General features: G+C 39.2%; 1 protein-coding gene across 2 annotated transcripts in view; it reads left to right on the top strand.

Moving 5' to 3' along the window:
• FAM193B (family with sequence similarity 193 member B) overlaps positions 1-15786 on the top strand; it is a 75751-nt gene extending 59965 nt beyond the window's left edge. For both annotated transcript variants that reach the window (XM_073651181.1, XM_073651180.1), the window contains 4 exons: positions 1221-1448; positions 2737-3607; positions 9576-9651; positions 14100-15786. In XM_073651181.1, the coding sequence (XP_073507282.1) occupies positions 1221-1448; positions 2737-3607; positions 9576-9651; positions 14100-14196 (1272 nt within the window). In that variant the 3' untranslated portion in view covers positions 14197-15786. The remainder of the gene's footprint in view (positions 1-1220; positions 1449-2736; positions 3608-9575; positions 9652-14099) is intronic.
• Positions 15787-22926: the final 7140 nt, after the last annotated feature.

The following is a 22926-nucleotide window of genomic DNA, read 5'->3' as shown; positions in this document are numbered from 1 at the left end:
TTTCACGGTGTTCTTGATCTGGTAACATGATTTTCTAGGTCAGTGTTATTATGGCAATACCGAACTTAGAGATTATTATTTTTTTTTTTTATGTAGAGAACCAATATTTTTATTGATAATATTTTGGAGTCCTTGCCATGTTTTGATTTTTATTTCATTTTGATTTTTAGCGAGGTGCTTTGACCAAAAACTGCAATTCTGGCATTTCAATTTTTTTTTTCCTCCTTACAGACAGTTGAAGTAATTAGGAGAATTGACTTTCTACTATGAAACCCAGTCACAAGATCAAGATACAGCAGGCCCTGTGCTGCCATCAGAGTTCATGGACACATGAGTCCTGCTGTTAGAGACTTTAAGTGCCATTTAAAACATAACCGTCGTTTTTAACATTTTATTACATAAATCAATAGTACATATCAAAATAAGCAACTTTGTAATATATTGTATTAGAGAAATCTGCTTCTTTCTCTGCCAGGTCTGATCATTATCAAAATTCTCAGGTAAAATCTGTATTCAGTGAAGACAGATTTTTACATTACTGAGATAGGAGATGGCAGTTGTTGGTCATAATGTTTTATCTAAAGGGGATGTGAGGAGGGAGGAGCTTGAGGTTGAGCTCCTCCTTCCTCTCCTTACCCCCCTCCCCCTCCTCTCTAACATCCACATAAGAGATGGCATTTGGTGCTGATAAGACTATCTGAATAATGTCTTCACTGAATACAGATTTTACCCCAGAGTTGAGAGTTTTGTAAGCGAATGATCAGAACGTGAGAAAGAAGCAGATTTCTAAATACAATATATTACAAAGTTTCTTATTTTCACATGTACTATTGATTTATGGAGTAAAAATTAAAAACAGGGTTACCCTTTAGATGGTTAAACATCAGCGACTGAAGCTAGCACTTGTTGCTGCTGCTACAGGGAGTTGTCGACTGTATAACAAAGCTGGCATCTACTGGGTATAGTGCAGGCTCAGTTCCTGAGCCCGCTCCATGCACTCAACACAGGATGTACGATTACATCCTATGTCAGGAAGGGGTTAAAGACTCACAAACCAGTCCTCTGTAAACAAAATTGGTAATCTATGGACGATAATATCTGAAAAGTTAAATGAACCACACATTAACCTAGTGATCTGGATCCTGGGTGAGCTGTAAAGTTGAATAGATATACAAACTGAAAATCCATATAAATATATTTATTTCTTGCTGTTCTTTAAGCCGCCTCCTGCCCCAACTAGTCGAAATTACCCAGAGATGCGTGAGAAACTTCGATCACGTCTAACCAAGAGGAAAGAAGAGGTACCACAGAAAAGGCATTCGCCCGGGCACCAGGCGGTGGACCATCGCGACGTAGATGAACTCCTAGATTTTATCAACAGCACCGAACCTAAGAGCACTAGCGGCAACAAAGCGGCCAAGAGAGCGCGACATAAGTTAAAAAAAAAGGTAAGGGAGCTAAGGGTGCTGAGTTACATAATATTCTCATAACTGGAAACTAAATTAATAATTTGTTGGTATAGTAGTTGTGTCCTGTTTCTATAGTCTATGCTCTTGGACCGTTTTGAGAGACAAAGGGTTACAAAATGTCAACAAATGGTATTCAGCATGCCACTGCACTAATTAACCCCTAATGTGTACAGCCATGTCCTGCATACTGACCTGTATGGCGTGGAGCATACCATAGGTCTACATTCTAGACCTGAAGCAGTGGCATTAATTGTATGAAGGCTTTGGATTGTACAATTCAACTTTTCCTTATGCAGTATTTGCCAGGAGAATAAAATCTGATCTTGCATTTTTGAAAAATCTGAGATGGGTACAAGCAGGCAGTTTCTGCACAGCCATACATTTACAGTGTCAGAAGTTTAAAGCCTGTGCCATTGTGATCTTGATAGGTTAAAATGGTCCTCCTGGAGTGGGGAAATGTATAGCTAAAGGAAACGTCATTCTAAATAAGATCCTAAGTATTTTCTATTAGCAAATTTACAATTGTTTTGTCTAGGTAGGTAATTGCTGCAGAATTAAAATGGACTCCGTCTTCTACACTAACAGAAATGTTAACATTTTCCTTTAGTTGTTTATTTTTTCTTTTGGCAGAAAACTATTTTTTAAGTAGGTCAGTGATTCACAACATAAATTGTCAGTCATGTTTCTGTCTCCACTAAACAGAATTTGTCAGCAGGTTTTTGCTAATCTATCTAAGAGCAGCATAATGTAGGAAAAGAGACCTTGCTTTCAACAATGTATCACTTACTGGGCTGCTTGCTGTAGTTTGGTAAAATCCCTGTTTTATCTGCAGCGGATCTACCATCTTTCTGAACGCTGAGCTTTGTATAACCCCGCCCACAACACTGATTGGCAGTTTTCTGTGTACACTGTGCATAGGCAGAAAGCTGCCAGTCGGTGGTAGGGTGGGGTTATTCAGAGCTTGTGAATATGGAGGACTACATCGCTGCAGGTTTACTTTTACTTTTTATCTCCTGATGTAAAAAGCGTATGCAAAATTCAGTGTTAGAAGAGCAATCTAAAAGAAACTAGTGGATACTAAATAGGTATAATGCAAGAATAAGTGAATAGATCTTCTTTCACTGGTCAGAATTCTCCTCGCTATGGGCATTCACTACATACCCCCAGAAGCACTTTTGAAGTGTGTGGGTCCGTTCTTGGGTAATTGTAGGCCAATGGGGTCATTTAATAAAATCTATTATTTACTGATTCTCTACATTGTTTACAGGCAAAAGCCCTTCAGGAAGCTGGTGGGCAGAAATCTGCTGATCTTTATTGTTCGAATGCTGAAGAAGCTGATACTCCATCTTCTGGGGAAAAGTTACTCCAGTGGCCTCAGCTTGAGCTGGAAAGGGTGAACAGCTTTCTGACCAGTCGACTTGAAGAAATCAAGAATACCATCAAAGACTCTATTAGAGCCAGCTTTAGTGTCTACGATCTGAACCTTGATGTCAATGACTTCCCAAAAAAAGCAGCTGTGCTGGAGCAGAAAAACCTGCTGTCACACCTTAATGGTTCTTCTGATCTCCAAGAGATTGACCTGGATCTGACACCTCTTACACTCAGTGTCTCAAAGGGAAAAGAAGCAAAGCTGTCAGAAGAGGGCAACCTTTCTTCACAACCTGCAGAAAATGGTATAGTTAAGAGATTAAGTGCTGTACCGAATCTTTCCCGCATGATCTGGGTTCAATCTCAAAAGAACTCTGAATTGGGACAAAGTCCAGACAAAACATCTGGATCTGTTCCTGACAAGGTTCTTTCCAGCCCCGAGAATCAGAGACTTCAGGGTCAGTCAGTAACTGGAAGTCGTATGAAGAAGAGCAAAAAGCAAAGCCTCCAGACACGAAAGTGTGAGTTTCAGAGTGAAGAGGCCAACACATCTGCACAAGGAACAAAAGCCCAACAAAGGTTCTTACTTGAAAAAAATGAGGACATTTCAAGACAAGGACCAGACACTGTGAATTGTGTTCATTTTAGGCCTGAAAAAGATAAGAATGAACCAAGTGGATCTGAGAGGACTGATGTCAAATCCACTAGTGGTAATAAAAGCAAAGCCAGGAGAAGCAGGAACAAGACAGATAAACCGAGTATCTTAGTTGGTGCGTTCTAGTATTTTCCCATTATCTACTTTTTCCGATTTATTATATTTTTTTTAATTTTTTTTATTTAATATTGATATTTTTTGTCCTTTTATTTCTGCTTCATTTTTGTGGGGTTTGAAAACTCAGTTCATTTAGCCCCCAATTTATCAAAGCGAATACAACAGAATTCTGGCATAAATTGCTTTGAAAAGTCGAAAACTTACTGCGCAATGCGGAGTTGTGCAAAAATGTTGTGACTTTTGGCGTCTTTACGTCAGTTTTGCCCAGCTCCACCAAAATGTGCGGAACTGGAATGGGGGTATGACACCCCAACCTTGTCTAAATCATGACGAATTGTGGCGTTCCTTACTCTGCAAGTTTTATTTCGGTCTCTGACTGTAATAAGATTAGTTGCAAGTCGCATGCCACTTCCCAGATGTACCTGATCCATTAAGAGAGCATGCCCCTGTTAATGAATAATGAGCGTATGAGTCCAGCAATACCCCTCCCCCCCCCCATCAAGAACGGCGTGAAAACCGCCAGTCTCATGAATCAGGGCCTTTTTGTATTTTCTATTGTAAATAAGAAGTACTCCAGCAATTTTTTTTAACCTATACAGCGCAGCATAGGCTAATATTAAAAAAAATAGTGTATAGGCTCTTTTGTATGTATTGTATGTACCTGTTTTCAGGGACAGATCGTCTGATCACCTATAGCTCCATTATAAGAAGATTGCAGAGAGGGAGCAACTTGCTGTTGGTGAGGAATACGGCATAACCTGCTGAAACATGTAGGCTGGTTCCTGGGCTCCTGTAATTTTTGATATCTTATTTAACCATGGTAAAATAAATGTTTAGAATAATCATGTGTTTAATTTTAACAATGTCAATAGTACATGGAAAATAAGCAACTTTAGAGTATATCTTTATAAGAGAAATTTGCTTTGGTCTATTCCTGGATTGATCTTTGCCTCTCAATCCATGAGTAAAATCTTAAAGCAATGAAGGCAGACTTAGGCTGCGTGCCCACTATGCGTTTTTCAAGCGTTTTTGCCGCGGAATTTCCGCAGCAAAGACGCTTAAACGCTTGGTAATACGTGCCACATGGTCCCCAGTGATAATCCGCATGTGCTGTGCACATGCTGCGGAAATTTCCACTGCGGATTATCATTGCGGAAAAATACGCAGCATGTCCATTAATTTTGCGGACACGCAGCGTAATTGCCGCCATTGACTTGCATTGAAACGCTTGATATCCGCATCACTACATGTGCACATGCGATATTAAGCGATTCAATGTTAGAATGGTACCCGGGTCTGGAGAAGAGGAGACTCTCATCCAGACCTGGGTACCATAGAACCTGTAAAAAAAAAAGAATTTAAAAAATTTAAAATAAAAAATAAAGATTATACTTGCCTTCCGATGTCCCCCGATCTCCTCAGCGATGCGTCCGGTGTGTTGGGCGGCTCGAGGTGGTGTGAGGACCTGACATGACGTCATTGAGTCATGTGACAGGTCACACGACCACTGACGTCGGTGTTCACGTGACCTGTCGCATGACTTAATGATGTCATGGCAGGTCCTTTTACACAACTGCGAGACATCGGGAAGACCGGACGCATTGGAGAAGGAGACCGCGGGCCATCGGAAGGCGAGTATAATCTTTATTTTTTTACCATTCTTATTCTTTTTTTTTTTTTTTTTTTTTAAACTATTACTTGGTCACACTATATAAATCCATGCCGGCTGCATGGATTTATATAATGTGACCAAGGTGTCAAGCACTTTCCAAGTGATGCTAAAATCGCTTGGAAAGCGCTTGTCAGTCCGCATGCGGAAATGCAAGTGAAGAACGCTTCACATCCGCATATCCCTGGCAGGAAAAACGCATGTAACATCCGCATGCGTTTTTCCTGCCAGGGAGAAGCGGAAAAAATATGCAGCATTTCTACATCGTGGGCACTTAGCCTTATACTGAAATAGGATTTTAAAACACCAACTGTCATTTCCTATGGTGAGGAGAGTGTTTAGCTAGAGGCAGACACAGACCTTCTGCTGTAAGCTCTCCTGAAACGACAATTACAGTTCTCCATAGAACTTTATGATCACCAACTGTCCTCTATCTCCGTAATGGAAAATCCCATGAATTAAGAATCTGGAGAGTGAATGATCAGTCCTGGTGGATGAGACAGAAGCAGGTTCCTCTGATGAGATATATTACAAAGTTTCTTATTTTCACGTGTATTTAATTTATGGGGAAAAAAAGACTTTTTTGGGGAAGTGTGGCTATCGAAAAGCGTTAATTCCACTTTTCAATGTATTTTTTTTCTTGGTGTTTAACAGTTTCAATAATTTTAGATTTTGAACCAACTTAATTTTAACTTATTTTTTTTTTTAAGACCCTTTTAGGGGACTAGAACCTGCTATTGTTTCATTCCTAATACTATATTCTGCAGTTTGTATGTATGTGTATATATATATATATTGTACATATGCAAAGACATAATTTAAATGCTGCTGTCTGAGATTGACAGCGGCATTTAAATGGAATAGTAAAACTGCAGGGATCGGAGCAAGCTCCTTCTGCTACAGTTACACGCTGATGCTGGCTGTGTAATACAGTTAGCATCTGCCTGGTAATAAACAGGCTCTGCTTCTGAGCAAGCTTCGTATATTCCTTATTGATATGACAAAAATTATATGACTATAAAATTATTGAAACGGTATGTTAAATACCAAGAAAAAATAAATTGAAAAACTGGAATTAACGCTTTTCGATAGCCACACTTCCCAAAAAACAGCCTTTTTTTCCAAATTAAATATATGTGAAAATAAGAAATCTTGTAATTTATCTTATCAGAAAAACCTGCTTCTGTCTCCTCCACCAGGAATGATCATTCATTCTCCAAATGCATGTGTTTATATCTAGACACACATATACATATATGTATGGATATGTACACTATATATATATATATATATATATATATATATATATATATATATATATATATATATATATATATATATATATATATATATATATATATATATATATATATATATATATATATATATATATGCACATACATATAGTATAGACCAAAAGTTTGGACACACCTTCTCATTTAAAGATTTTTCTGTATTTTCATGACTATGAAAATTGTACATTCACACTGAAGGCATCAAAACTATGAATTAACACATGTGGAATTATATACTTAACAAAAAAGTGTGAAACAACTGAAAATATGACTTATATTCTAGGTTCTTCAAAGTAGCCACCTTTTGATTTGATGACTGCTTTGCACACTCTTGGCATTCTCTTGATGAGCTTCAAGAGGTAGTCACCGGAAATGGATTTCACTTCACAGGTGTGCCCTGTCAGGTTTAATAAGTGGGATTTCTTTCCTTATAAATGGGGTTGGGACCATCAGTTGTGTTATGCATAAGTCAGGTGGATACACAGCTGATAGTCCTACTGAATAGACTGTTAGAATTTGTATTATGGCAAGAAAAAAGCAGCTAAGTAAAGAAAAACGAGTGGCCATCATTACTTTAAGAAATGAAGGTCAGTCAGTCCGAAAAATTGGGCAAACTTTGAATGTGTCCCCAAGTGCAGTTGCAAAAACCATCAAGCGCTACAAAGAAACTGGCTCACATGAGGACTGGCCCAGGAAAGGAAGACCAAGAATCACCTCTGCTTCTGAGGAGAAGTTTATCCGAGTCACCAGCCTCAGAAATCGCAGGTTAACAGCAGCTCAGATTAGAGACCAGGTCAGTGCCACACAGAGTTCTAGCAGCAGACACATCTCTTCAACAATTGTTAAGAGGAGACTTTGTGCAGCAGGCCTTCATGGTAAAATAGCTGCTAGGAAACCACTGCTAAGGACAGGCAACAAGCAGAACAGACTTGTTTGGGCTAAAGAACACAAGGAATGGACATTAGACCAGTGGAAATCTGTGCTTTGCTCTGATGAGTCCAAATTTGAGATCTTTGGTCCAACCACCGTGTCCTTGTGCGACGCAGAAAAGGTGAAACGATGGACTCTACATGTCTGGTTCCCACCGTGAAGCATGGAGGAGGAGGTGTGATGGTGTGGGGGTGCTTTGCTGGTGACACTGTTGGGGATTTATTCAAAATTGAAGGCATACTGAACCAGCATGGCTACCACAGCATCTTGCAGCGGCATGCTATTCCATCTGGTTTGCATTTAGTTGGACCATCATTTTATTTTTCAACAGGACAATGACCCCAAACACACCTCCAGGCTGTGTAAGGGCTATTTGACCAAGACGGAGAGTGATGGGGTGCTACGTCAGATGACCTGGCCACCACAGTCACCAGACCTGAACCCAATCGAGACGGTTTGGGGTGAGCTGGACCGCAGAGTGAAAGCAAAAGGGCCAACAAGTGCTAAGCATCTCTGGGAACTCCTTCAAGATTGTTGGAAGACCATTTCCGGTGACTACCTCTTGAAGCTCATCAAGAGAATGCCAAGAGTGTGCAAAGCAGTCATCAAAGCAAAAGATGGCTACTTTGAAGAACCTAGAATATAAGACATATTTTCAGCTGTTTCACACTTTTTTGTTAAGTATATAATTCCACATGTGTTAATTCATAGTTTTGATGTCTTCAGTGTGAATGTACAATTTTCAAAGTCATGAAAATACAGAACAATCTTTAAATGAGAAGGTGTGTCCAAACTTTTGGTCTGTACTGTACGTATGTGTGTGTGTATATATGTATATATATATATATATATATATATATATATATATATATATATATATATATATATATATATATATATATATATATATATATATATATAATATAATATAATTAATATATATTTTTTTTATTTTTTTTTTTATATACATACATGCGCGTGTGTGTGTTGAGGGGCGAAATGTTGGAAGCAGTTCTAGCCCAACATTTTGGTGGAGGTCATTGTAGCCCATTGTTTTTTTTGTGATCACATTGCAGGGGGTTGCCGATAGGAGTAAAGACATAATTTAAATGCTGCTGTCTGAGATTGACAGCAACATTTAAATAGAATAGTAAAACTGCAGGGATCGGAGCAAGCTCCTTCTGCTACAGTTACACGCAGATGCTGGCTTTGTAATACAGTCAGCATCTGCCTGGTATGAAGTAGGCTCTGCTTCTGAGCAAGCTTCATATATTCCTTATCTATATATGACAAAAATGTACTACTTTAGGTTGGTAGGGGGTTAATCGAAAATAAAACCTTTTTTTGTCTGCAACCAATCATAAAGCAGCTTTGAGTGTGTACTGCTCTTCAAAAATGAAAGCTGCTCTATAATTGGTTCCTTTGAGCAGGAAAGTTGCTGCTTTGATGGACACGGGGACAAGGAGGGCACAGCTTTGTGACGGGAGGAGCATGATGTCATTCTGGAGTTCACAGAACAGCAGACTGACTTCCGGTCTACACATTACTGCATGTACTAGACTGGTTGTCAGACAAGGGATCATATGACTTTATAATAAAGGTGGGGGTGTATAGATTTTAGCTAAGGTGGGATGAAATCAATTAAACTGAGAGGATATTTATGATAATTATTGTATGTGCAAAAAAACTGTTGGAGTGCTTCTTTATGCGTAATTAATGCTTGTCGTCTAGGCCGTAACTGAAGAATAGTTTGTCCTTGACAACTTGGCTAGCAAGTAATGCCGGGATGAGCCAGTTGGCAAACATGGAGGAAATACTCCGACTGTCCGCGGCAGTATCATGTTAGCTGCTATGTGGTCCAGGACAGCTTAGACTTCATCTGTGGCCTAGCCATGGAAAGTGGATGATATGCATAGTTTTCATTTTTCAATTTGATATTTCTTTGATATGTTGGCTGTATTCTTCCCGCTAGTTCTTTAGTGTCAGGATGTTCTATAATGCATGAAAAGACAAGCAAAATTCAGTGGAAAACTCAATGTGAATTAACTGTTAATTATTGTTTTTTCTTGTAGACGATGTGTTTCTTCCAAAAGATTTAGATGGCATGGAAATGGATGAAATTGACAGGGAAGTAGAGTATTTTAAAAGGTGAGGATCGTTATGTATGTCAAAGAATTAGAAATCCTATTATTAACATAAAGGGAGTTGAAGCCGCACTGGCAGAGAGCATGGTCACTCAAGAAGCAGACTATGCTTTGTCCAGTGCCTTTTCACGCTGGCTACTGGAAATGGGTCCGGTTTATTCCATCCTCTCCTATGAAATCCATAAAAGTTCAAATAGGTATTGGGACAACCCTTTTAGGCTAAACACACACACTTTTTATTTGCTTGTAAACAAACCACTATGAATTACATTTTTTTTCAACTTTTTTTTTTTTTTTTATTATATTTATATATATATATATAATATAGTGAAGAAAATAAACAGAGCTGTTTGGGCACTTTATTTTGCCTCAAAAAACTTTGCTTTGTCCCTATAAGCACTATCTTTAAAGATATTCTTAAAGGAGACCAATTTTTTTCTGTTGAACTGGACACGCAATGTAATAGTGGTTTCAGAGCAGAATAAAACATTTTTATTTACATTTCATCTCTATTGTGAGATATTGGCAATCAACTCATTAGGTGCCAAATAATTCAAAACCCACTTGGACTTGACCAACATTCTCGGATATATTTCTTCTCTGGGGGCGTGTACTTCCCCCAGTGTGAGTTGCCCAATCATAAGCAGGCAGCATCACAGCACAAAAAGAACCCCCTCCCACGCGCCCCACACCATCATAGCTTACGTTTCTCCGGGTGTGAGATGTAATAATGCAGCTCTATTCTCATGGCCTAACATCATGCATGATTAGAAAGTCCTGGGAAATTGGAGCACAGATGTAACACCTTCCAGTTAGGGTCAATGTGGGGGAAGGGGCAGCCCAGATGAGTTTGTGTCACATTACAAACCTTTCTATCAGCTCTCTTCCTCCCATAGCACGGTTAGCTCTGCTGTGCTGCCCCTTCCCACACACTGGCTGTCGGGAGCTGTTAGGTCAAATGTGGTGACAGATTCTCTTTAAACTAATATGGGCATACAGGTTATAGATTGCTGAAAAAGTCCTATCTGTATGCCTCATATCAGATGCCTTGTGGTTGATAAATCCTCTTTTATCACTTTATGTAAATGAGCTCTTCCAGGCTCTGGGGAGGAGACACTGCCTGGAAGATAACTCTGCCTCCAGAGATTATTTTACATGAAGGGGGAGTTACGAGTGTACCCAATCGGGATGGTTCTAACCTCTAGTATTAAAGCCTTACCATGTGTCAAAAATGACCTCTATGTGAATAAGGGTCAAGCAGGACTGAGGCCCAACTATGAAAGCTATATAAATGTTTGGGTTTATTTAAAAAAAAAATTTGCTATCACTGCATTTGTAGGTCTGATTCATCAAAGTATAAAATTAACCCAAACTGTAAACATCAAAGTAGAAGAAAAATCAAAAAGGTGAGAACTGCATTTTCCCCTTTAACCCCTTCACAACATCCACCGAACATGTACGGCGCAAGTGGGAAGTGGGTGTATGGAGCGGGCTCACGCAGCGAGCCCGTCCATACCCGGCAGGTGATGACTGTGTATTACAGCCAGGACCCTCCGCTAACAATACTGTCAATTATTTGTTTAAATAAAGTTAATTTTCCTTATTTAAAAACATCTAACAAAAAAATGGTGTGGTTTTTGGGGTGCTGGAATGGATTAATAGCATTTCAATTCATCTTAATGGGGAAATTTAATTTGATATACGAGCAAATTGTGTTAACAGCTCGGTCACAGAATGAATTAAACTCGTAAGTCAAGGTATTACTGTATTAAATCTTTTATAAAAAAAATACACATGGTACCGCAGTGTTAAGAAAAGTCCGATCTATCAAAATATAAAAACCATTAACCTTATTGGTAAACACTGTATCAAAAAGTCACATCTTATCCCAAAATGTTATTAATTAAAAACCTTGTCCACCCCACAAAAAATAAGCCATCTTGGAAATGGCGACACAACCCCAAAAAATGTTTTTATTTTTGCAAGCTTCTGTTTTTTTTATTGTTTTTTTTCACCACTAAAATCATAAAGTTGACATATTGGGCTATCATTGTAATTGTATTGATGAGGAGAATCATATTACCAAGTAATTTTTACCACAAAATGCACCCCATAAAAATAATCCCCCCCCCCCCCCCAAATGTCAGAATTGCAGGGTTTTTTCACAATTTCACCTGACATGGAATTTGTTCACAATTTCCAGTACAGTGTGTGGAAAAATGAATAATGCCATTCAAAAGTACAACTCGTCCAACAAAACACAAGCCTTTATATGTCTATGTGGACTGAAAAATAAAAGGGTTATGGCTCTGGGAGTAAAGGAAGGAAAGATTGGAAACATAAAACTGGAAATTGGCTCCGTTGTTAAAAAAAAATATCAAAACGATGTATGCAACACAGAATGGTATGACTAAAAGCTTAGTGGGGTTGTCTAGTCTGAACTGAGAAGTCCGCAATCGCTCTGTGACTGCAGATATTCCACTCATAACAATATGCCATGCATCATAATTCGAGTTGACTCCTGCTCTTCTCGCAACTCTCTTCTATTGATAGAAGCCACATCAGTCCAGTTATATACGTGCAGTCACGTATGCAAGTGGATCAGTCAGCAATTGCTGACATAATTGTGTGAATGTGAGACAAAAAGAGGAAAAAACCTGGTATCTCCTATAAAATATGCTATTTTATTTGTAATCAATTAAAAAATCGTCATAGCTGAACTGCGAAACATGTTGAAGTCTTAATCGTGTTAATACCTACATTTCGTCATCAGCCGTTTCTGGATGATCTGATAATCTGATTTTGGACCTCTGCATTGTGCTGGCCCTCTTATTCTTCCTGGAAATGTATGAATTCATTGACGGCTGGCAGTTATCGTTCCCCTGGTCAAGGTATCCCTATACACTCTGACACTGTCAATGGTAATAAAACTGAAAACTGTATCTGAGTGTATAGGGACACCCTCCAATTATGAGAACATCTAGTTGTCGGTTTATTTCCAGGAAGAATAACAAAGGAAAAGCAAAATTGTACAAAAAGATTATTAAGATTTATCATTTAATGGGGATTACATGCATTAACCCCTTCCTAAAATTGGACTGAATAGTATGTCCTGTGTTGGGTCCCTGTGTATAATGCAGGCTCCGTTCCGGTGCCTGCATCATACCCGGCTGATGCTGTCTATGTTAAATGCCAGGGGCCTGCTATCACTATGCTGCTATGAAGACTAGCCTGCAGCTGGGCTTAATTGGAGACCATGATTTTTACTACATACTGAAATGGTGTGGTACAAAATATCGCAGGTTCAAGTAACCTAAGGGACTATAAAAAAAGTTAAAGTTTGAAGGTTCAAGTAAATAAATATACTTTGTATTGCTGTGTCCATAAAAGTCTGACCTATGAAAGTATAAAATCGATTACCCCATGTGGCAAACTTCATATAAAGAAAAAAAATATTACAAATGCCAGAATTGCTATTTTTCGGTCACTGCAACTATGACAAAAAAATGTAATAGGAAGCAATTGTAATGTCATGTCTACCCCAAAATAGTATGAATGAAAACTACAGCGCACCACACAAAAACAAAGCCTACACTGCTTCAGCAACATAGAAATGGAAACTTTAGGTATCGGAAAATGCTGACAAAATAAATTTTTTCACCTTTGTAAATAAAAAAAATAATTATACAATTTTGGAATCCCCCTAATCCTACCAACTTAGAAAATTACATTGCCACATTATTTATACAGCACAAGGATAAAAAAATAATAATTTCTGGCTCATGGAAGAAGTGAAGGGTAAAAACGAAACCACAAAAATGCTTATTGGAACAGATGTAATAGTACTATTATTAATGGGAACCTGTCACCAGGTTTTCCCCATATAAAGGATGGTCAGCAACTATAAGTCCTCTGTTACAGCATTCTGGAATGCTGTGAATGCATTCCCAATCTGCTCTGCAAGGCACAAAAAAGACCTTTTATTATATTTACAAAATGGTCTGGTCCAATGGATGTCTCTGGTCTTCGTCCGGTGCCTCCTCTCTACTTGCGATCACTGTCCTTCTTCCCTGCTTTGTGTAGATGACGTGTCCTACGTCATCCACACAGTGTCCTGCATCTCGCTCCTGAGCAGATGCATTTCTCCTGAGTCACCAGTTCAAGGCCAGAAACGCCCATCGGACTGAATTGCGCCATCTGTAAGTATAATAAAAGGTTGGTTTTTTTTTTGTGCCTTGCAGAGCGGATTGGGGACATATATACTGCGTTCTAGAATGCTATAAATGAAGGTGGTGGCCGTACTATATATGAGGAAAACCTGGTGACAGGTTCCCTTTAATTTCAGTAGCCATTTCTGCCAGAATATGATTACGTAGACATAGTGAATGACCAGAAGAAAGTGCCTCTTTTTTTTTTTTTTTTGTGTCCTCACGAATTCTTGTTCCTTTTCAGGTTCTGTCTGGATTCTGCCAAACAAACGCGCCAGAAAGTGGCTGTAAATTGGACCAATTTTAGCCTGAAGAAAACCACTTTCAGTGTGGCACAGTGATGCCTGCACTTTCCAACATTTTCCTTCTTCTCTGACTCGCCAATAAACTTTTAGCCCATACAACTGACCTCTAGTTCCCGCTTCTCTATTTTGCACTGTCATAAACGTTTGAGGGATTTTAATGATGTAACAGTCTTCGCCAATTTTCTTATTGAAAATGAGAGAAGTAACATTTCCCATGCTTTTTCTCCTATGGGCACTGTTTGAAATTGTTTTGTCTATTTTATTTTTTCATTCTTGGGCTGCAACTAATGAGCTCTCTACCTTTTCACATCTTATTTGCCACAAATGTCTCTAACCACTTTCTTATCTACATTCTTTTACTCCTGAGTCACCAGAATTCTCACATGTAGAGATCATCCTAGGCAATAATATAATGTGTACCTTTGTAAAGACTGACCGATTTATTTAGAATTGTGATTTCAAATCAAGTTCTTAAACTTCCAATCATTATATTTTTCTGGTAAACCAAGAACACCACCAAGGAACTCTAAATAGCTATAGATCCTTATTGGAGGTTAAGTGTCAACCGTTCCGTTTTTAAATCAGACTTTTTTTTATGTCTACTTTTTTAATTCATTGACTTGATTTCCATTCTGTAAATAAATGTAAATTTGCACATGCCCATTACCAGCATGTGATGTCCTATTTTAGAACATCGTTCAGATAATAAACCTCGATGTACTGGGAATTGTTACGGATTACTTTACCTGCCTCCACTTCACAAGCAGGACCTCAGATTTGGGTGATCTTTTCTCCCCATCCTGCCTTAAGTCAGATTCAGAGGTCATATAATTGGATTTGACTTGACTTCCACTAATGTAAGGCAAGATGAGATCTCTGTTTAGGAATTAATAACTATCCTGGTTTTAAAGTTAAAAATAACAGATTTCTCAGAGGCCACAACGGTGCGGTATATATATTCCCATAAACACTAATGTATCTTTCTCAAGCACTTGTATCACACATCCCCCCTCACTTTGCATCTTGTGTAACACCTTCAAAAGGGTGTAAGGGAGGTACTTGACTCTCACTAGAGCTCCCCTTTAATAGTCCCTAATCCTTTGCTATGTATATTCCCCATGCATCTTTCTACCAACCAAAATAATATATCTGGCTTCAGTAGAATGAAACACAAATAATGTATTTTTTTCCCTCTCTGTATTTTGTTCTTTCATGTTTTTACCTGACAGCTGGTGCTATGCTCGAACAAACTGTAGGACTTTGGCCTTGTTGAATAAGCAGGTCCTCTGGATTCGACATTGGATTTTATTAATGTTCTGTTTGCCAAGTGTATATTGGCTTTGCTGTGTTTTCTTTTTTGTTTTTAATTTTTTATTATTTACTTTTTTATACTGTGAAAATCTTTCATTCAGAAAGATTAAATGACATTTGGACACAGGTAGAATCGAGTTTGGTCTTTATTTTATTTGACTATTCTATCTATACCAATAATATGTTAATTAAAGCCCTTCTGGTTCCGGTATAAAGATCTGTTTTTCCTGTACCACGCTGATATTCCTGAGCTGAAATTTAATGAAAGAATTGAGACTTTAATTCCCTTGTGCACCATGAAGTAACTGTATGTGGTGGTGGGGACTAACTGCCCACACTATAACATACAGTTATATGTATGTAGAATGTATGCACAGTAAATTGCATAAATTTAACATAAAATGCAATTGCAATTTTTTTTTTTTTACATTTTTATAAAATAAAATGCTTTATCCTAAAGCGGATGTATATTTGTGACGTACAGTACTGTGGAAAAAATCGTAATTTCTTAGGCTATGTTCACATGTCCAGTAATCATCAGTTGCAATGGATCTTGCAGAAATCTGGTAACAAAATAGTTGTCCAGCTAAAAAAAAACAACAAAAAAAAACTGATTTCAATTGAATCCGATTTTTAAACATTGAAGTCTTTGCTATTTCACAGATCCATTTTCCGATCAGTTTTTCTTTCATTTGAAAAGGATTCATTTTTTGCTCATTGGATCAGTTTCAAATGGAACAAATGAAAGGCTAATTAACGGATCCGTTTTCCATATTCAATGTTAAGAAAACAGATCCAGTTTAACCCCTTACTTACCGGGGACGTATTAGTACGCATATTTGCGTGCCCAGGGTTCAATGAGGGCTGCTGCGCTGAGCCCTCACTGAACGGAGCACATGTCAGCTGATTATTACAGCAGACATGTGCCCGCAACAGCCGCGGGTGGAATCGCGATCCACCCGCGGCTGTTAACATGTTAAATGCCGCTGTCAATCTCCGACAGCAGCATTTAACGCGCGCTTCCGGGTAGCGCGTCATAAGCCCCGCCCACCGGCGACCCCGTCACGTGATCGCGGGTCGCCGATGGGCGTGCATGACAACCCAGGGTCTGCAGCAGACGCCTGTGGTTGTCATAATCTTGTCGCTATGAGCGCCACCTAGTGGTCGGCGCTCATAGCACAGGACCATTTCTGCTGCATGCAGGGGACCTGCTCATCACCTCTATGTAGCAGAGGCGATCGGATAGTTGCTGCTTCTAGTCTCCTATGGAGACTATTGAAGCATGCAAAAAGTAAAAAAAAAAAGTTTTAAAAATATAAAAAAAAATAAAAAAATATAAAAGTTTAAATCACCCTCCTTTCACCCCATTGAAAATAAAATATATATAAAAAAAAAACCACATACACATATTTGGTATCGCCGCGTTCAGAATCGCCCGATCTATCAACATAAAAAAAGAATTAATCCGATCGGTAAACGGCGTAACGAGAAAAAAATTCTAAACGCCAGAATTACGTTTTTTGGTCGCCGCAAAATTGCAATAAAATGCAATAACGGGCGATCAAAACATCGGATCTACCCCAAATGTTATCAATAAAAACGTTTGCCCGGTGCGCAAAAAATAAGCCATCAACCAGCCCCAGATCACGAAAAATGGAGACGCTACGGGTCTTAGAAAATGGCGCTATTTTTTTATTTATTTTTTTACCAAATTTTGGAATTTTTTTTCACCACTTAAATATAAAAGAACCTATACATGTTTGGTGTCTATGAACTCGTAATGACCTGTAGAATAAGAAGGGCAGGTCAGTTTTAGCATTCAGTGAACGTGGTAAAAAAAAAGAAATAAAAAACACTGTGGTATTGCACTTTTTTTGCAATTTTACCGCACTTGGAATTTTTTTCCCGTTTTCCCGTACACTATATGGTAAAACTAGTAACGGCGTTGAAAAGTACAACTCGTCCCACAAAAAATAAGCCCTCAGATGGCCATATTGACCAAAAAATAAAAACGCTATGGCTCTGGGAACAAGGGGAGCAAAAACGAAAATGCAAAAACGGAAAATGCTCCGGGGCTTAAGGGGTTAAAGGGAACCTGTCACATTGTTTTTCGCTGTTAAACCGGCTCCAGTGTGTCTTTCAGTCATAGGGGTGGGCTTCCGTTGATTTCAGTCACGGTCTCTTCATCTTATCCACGCCCACGCACTTTGACCTCCAATACTGTCCCGATGTTTTCTCTAAGCCGCTGAGAGTCACTGGCTTTGTGACGTTGCAATTGTGAGTGGCGCGAATGCGGTACACGTGGTCTCCCCGCTGCACTGACTGTGTGTCCGCCACTCGGATACTGCTGCTGCTCCAGCGCGTGTGCACACAGTACTGCAGATCAATCAAAAGGCATGGATAAGCTGACAAGGCCGTGACTAAAACCAGTGGAAGCCCACTCCTATGACTGAAAGACGAGGTAGAATATAACTATACAAAGTGACTTTTTTGGAATGAATACTGTGTTTTGCTTGAAAACAACATGTTAGGGATGCACATTGCATCACTAACAACACACTGGGGCCAGTTTAATGCCAAAATCGATTCCGTATAAACCAACTTTTGTCCAGTTAAAAGAAACTGTCCATTAACAAGAAAAGTTGTGCAGATTGCTGCTGGATCCATTCTAATGGATGATTACTGGACAAGTAACTGTAAATTCTTTCCTTTAGTCCGATGCAACAACACCAATGGGGTTTTCTCTTCTTGGAACAAAGGACAGGTGATAGACTAATCAATGAGTTAATTTTCTTTTGCCTACATATACCTATTAGCTATACTCACTTCCTGTGTAGTTATCACACATGTTCATGAGACTTTACATAAAAAAATAAAAAAAATTATTGTGGGGAAAGTCTGAGCTGCTGCTTCGGGCTAAAAGAAAGAGAATTTATGGTACAAAATTATACTTTTTGTCGTCATACAGCAGAAGCACCAATGTGGTTATGGCAATTAGCCCTGATTTGGGAGGGTACTGCTCTTCCAAAGTCTGACTTTCCAGACTCTTGGATGTCTAGCCTTAAAGGGGTTTTCCCACGAACAAAAGTTGATTTTAATCAATAGATCTTGGAATGATAAGTTATACAATTGGATGTGTTTAATTTAAATGTTCCTGTGCTGAGATAATCTTATAAATATGCCCCTGCTGTGTACTGTGTAATGGCTGTGTCTGACCGTGCAGGGACATGGTCTGATCATACCACACCACATCTCCTGGGCAGGGGAGGAAGAAAAATAGTATATAGACAGTACAGCACAGGTCACAGCTGATTCTTCTTGTGGGGTAAAACATTCCTGTGCCTGTCTTTAAACAATGTTTTACTTCAAAAAAAGAATCAGCTATGATCCTGTGCTACGCTATCTGTATACTCTTTTGCTTCCTCCCCTGCCCAGGAGATGTGGTATGATCAGACCATGTTCTGTACACAGTCAGACACAGCCATTACACAGTACACAGCAGGGGCACATTTATAAGATTATCTCAGCACAGGAACATTTTATTTAAATGCATCCAAATGTGGAAATTATTATTATTCCAAGATCTATTGATTAAAATCAACTTTTGTTTGTGGGAAAATCCCTTTAATGTTTCATAAGTCAAGGCCAAGCTTCAAGAAGCAGTTCTGCAGATTTTCTCAATTGGTATGCTGCTTCTTTCCACCCATGATGTGGACATAGCCCTAATTGAGTGGACTTTTATAGTCTGTGAAGCTTCACTTGTCCATAACGGATAGTAGTAGTCTGCCTCAACCATCTGGATAAGGAGACCTTTGCTACCATCTGACCCCTGTTCTTCTCTGAGAAGGAAAGGAAGAGATGTTCCTACTTCCTGTACTGTTTTGTGTGTTCCACATACACCTTTACAGGCTTGCTAACATCCAGGTAGTGTTGGTTTCTTCATCGGAAGAGGGATCCAGGAAAAAGACAGGCTGCTCTATTTGCTGGTTTATATTAGAGAAGGGGTAAAGGAATGTAGTGTTAAAAGGTCTTAAACCTGTAGAAATAAAAAGGCTCTCTGAAAGGCAGAGCTTGAATCTCACTCTTCTTGCAGATGTAATAGTCACAAAAAAAAACAGGTCTTGAGGGATAAATACTTCATCTGACGATTCCTGAGGTTCAAAAGGAGTGTTAAGAGTTGTTCCAAGGCAAGGCCCAGATCCCATTTGGGGACTGCCTGTGATAGTAGGCCGAATTCTTTATACCGCTTTCATAAACCTCTAGATTAGTAGTTCCTGGGGCAATGTTTTCCACCAGTACTGCTGTCAGAGCTGATATCTGTATTCTCGCAGTATTGGGCTTGAGACCCTTGTCAAAACTGTTTTTGCAGGAAGTCCAGAATGAACTGCAAGGTAAGAGAATGAGAGGACACCTGGTATTTGATGCATCAAGCCTTAAAAAAAAAAAAAGGTCTTGTTTGTGCTCGCACCTCTGCAATGGAGGAGGGTATTAACTACAGCCTCCAATAGCCCTATATTATTTAAAAGTAGCTGATCAACCTCCAAGCCGTTAGATCAAATGTGTCATTCTCTGGTCCGTGGGCCAAATCTGGGCCACAGGGTGGTTTTATTTGACCAGCGACACCAGAACCACCACCCCTGTCGGGCCTTTATTCTTTATGGAGGACTATGTGGGGCCCATAATACTGTATGGAGGATTATGTGGGGCCCATAATACTGTATGGAGGATTATGTGGGGCCCATAATACTGTATGGAGGATTATATGGGGCCCATAATACTGTATGGAGGATTATGTGGGGCCCATTATACTGTATACTGGTAGGCCCGCAACTTTGTCCAAGTTTTTTTTATTTTGGCCCTCTTTTGTCCTTGTAATTATCTGTTCACAGCAGGAGGCCCTACTTAAATGGAAGTTGAAGTGTCCTCTCTTTCTCACTTCTCCCAGTTATAATTAATCTCATATGTTCAGTGTGAGGATGACCCCTCTCCGGAGATGTCTTTATGGAATTTTTCTTTACGACTAAAGTATATTAGAAAAAAAATAGATTATGACTTGAAATAGATAGTTTAGGATGAAAATAAAATGTAGTTTTGGACCACGCGTTTAAACGATGCGCACTGAGCGGTCCGTCCCTTATAGCATCCCCTGTTATATAGGTCACTGTTCCATATCACATAGCATTCTCTTTTGTTATGTATTATACAGCTTCCTCTTGTTATATATAACCTGAGCGGAGTTATTACCAATGGAGGAGAGCGAGAACCACATCTGTCCACAAACAGCAGGGAGAGGTTGTCCACATAACACAGTAAAGTAAAATCTAGAAACCACAAACCACATGATAAAGGCTTGAGTGTGAGCCATGCTTACTGCGGGGAAAAAGAGCAGTGCTTAAAGGGGTTTCCCACGAAAAAAAAAAAAAGTTCATTTTAAATCTTGGCTGTGTCTGACCGTGTACGGAACATACCACATCTCCTGGGCAGGGGAGGAAGCAAAAGACAATACAGACATTACAGCAGAGGATTCCTTTTGTGAGGTAAAATATTTCACTGCCTGTTTTTAAACAATATTTTACCTCACAAAATGAATCCTCTGCGATCCCCTGCTGTAATGTCTGTATATTCATTTGCTTCCTCCCCTGCCCAGGAGATGTGGTATGTGCCGTACACGGTCAGACCCCGACAATGATTAAAATGAACTTTTGTTCGTGGGAAAACCCCTTTAAACAAGAGAATACGCTACTCCTCAATCTATAAATGTTGTTATTATCACATCTGAGAGTGCAAAGATAACAATGCCACACTGAAAAGATACTCCTAAAATACTTATGGGCTAGATCCAGAGAGCAGGGATGCCTTTGCCCTACAGATAAAGGCAGAAAGAACCAACTAAACAAACCCTCTCCCATCCATGTGGATCCACACAGATAGGAGCAGGTTAAAGAGCATCTATGGAGGAAAAGGACTGACATAAAAATAAACCCATGGAGGGAATTTAGCGAATAGAGCTAGATATGTACTACAGTATTTATTTATATAAGAGAAAAAATATTCTAGTTATATTTACCGGTGGCTACCGGTGACTATAGTTACACTTTTCCCCCCTCCTCCATAACAACTCATTGAGCTGTCTTGGACAATGGGGAAATAAGGTGTGAGATGGCTGGCTATTAAGGGGTGGAAGGAGGCCAGTTTTTTTTTTTTTTTTTTTTTTTTTTAAATCATAGCATTTAAAGCTATATTGCTTTGCTATGTAAAATAATTATATTTACCGGTGACTATAATTACACTTTTCCCCCTCCTCCATAACAACTCATTGATCTGATGGTCTCGACATTGATACAGATACCTTGCTGGTTACATGCTTTGTAGAGTCCCTGTACACCAATATTTGGCACACAGATGGTGTTCAGGCGACTCAATTTTTTCTACGTGCCTCTCTTGTGTCACCCAAAATTGGAAATTTTGTTATTCAATTATTACAGTTCACGTTATCCCACAATTTCTTTCTGTTCAAGGGGTCCTTCTACCTACAGCTCCAGGGAACTGCCATGGGGGCATCATTTGCGCCATCTTATGCCAACCTGTTCCTGGGGCTGTGGGAGAGGGACCTCTTTCTGTCAGATCGGTACGTGTCAATGGACCGCGTTCTGTTTTGGGCGCGGTACATTGACGATGTATTTTTGATCTGGCAGGGATCTGAGACTGATTTAAAAAATTTCATGACAACTCTGAATCAAAATTCATTCAATATTCATCTTACCTACCACTTTGATAGGAACTCTATTGACTTTTTAGATGTAAAAGTTAAAAGGGATAATCATAACTGCCTTCAAACTGCCCTATTTCGAAAAACGACAGCAGTGAATTACCTTTTGCTAGCCTCATCCTCACATCCCCCTGCAATGATAAGGTCTAAACCAATAGGCTGATTTTTGAGGTTACGTCGGATTTGCTCTGATGTCAGAGACTTTGAGCAACAAGCGGATGACCTTAAAAATAAAGGGATATAGTCACTGTTCCATCAAAAGAGCGTACAATCGAGCCAAACATACCTCCAGATATGCAGCCTTGTACTCTAATAGGGCACCGGCCTCTAATAAGTGTATTCGATTTATTACATAGTACCATAGCCAAACGCATTTAATGCGACTTTTTGGAAAAATCCTGGCCAATTTTATTGTCTGATCCGATTCTCTCCAACTATCTGGACTCGAAACCCAACATTACATTTAGGAGGTCTCGCAATTTATGCGATAGTTTGGTAAGTAGCCACTACACTAATGAACTGACCACCTTCCTATCTAATTCTAAGCAACCTTATGGTTGTAAGCCCTGTGGTAAATGTGTGGCGTGTCCTAACATCGGACGAGCCCAAACGTTTTGTAGCTCGGATGGGCAGATGACATACCACATTCAACATGAAATAACTTGTACAACATCGGCAGTGGTACA

This window comes from Phyllobates terribilis, unplaced genomic scaffold, assembly GCF_046119375.1.
Source record: "Phyllobates terribilis strain yellow unplaced genomic scaffold, ASM4611937v1 Scaffold_11__3_contigs__length_659146591, whole genome shotgun sequence".
NCBI lineage: Eukaryota > Metazoa > Chordata > Amphibia > Anura > Dendrobatidae > Phyllobates > Phyllobates terribilis.
The sequence above is the reverse complement of the archived record's forward strand: the minus strand, read 5'-3'. Positions and strand labels throughout refer to the sequence as shown.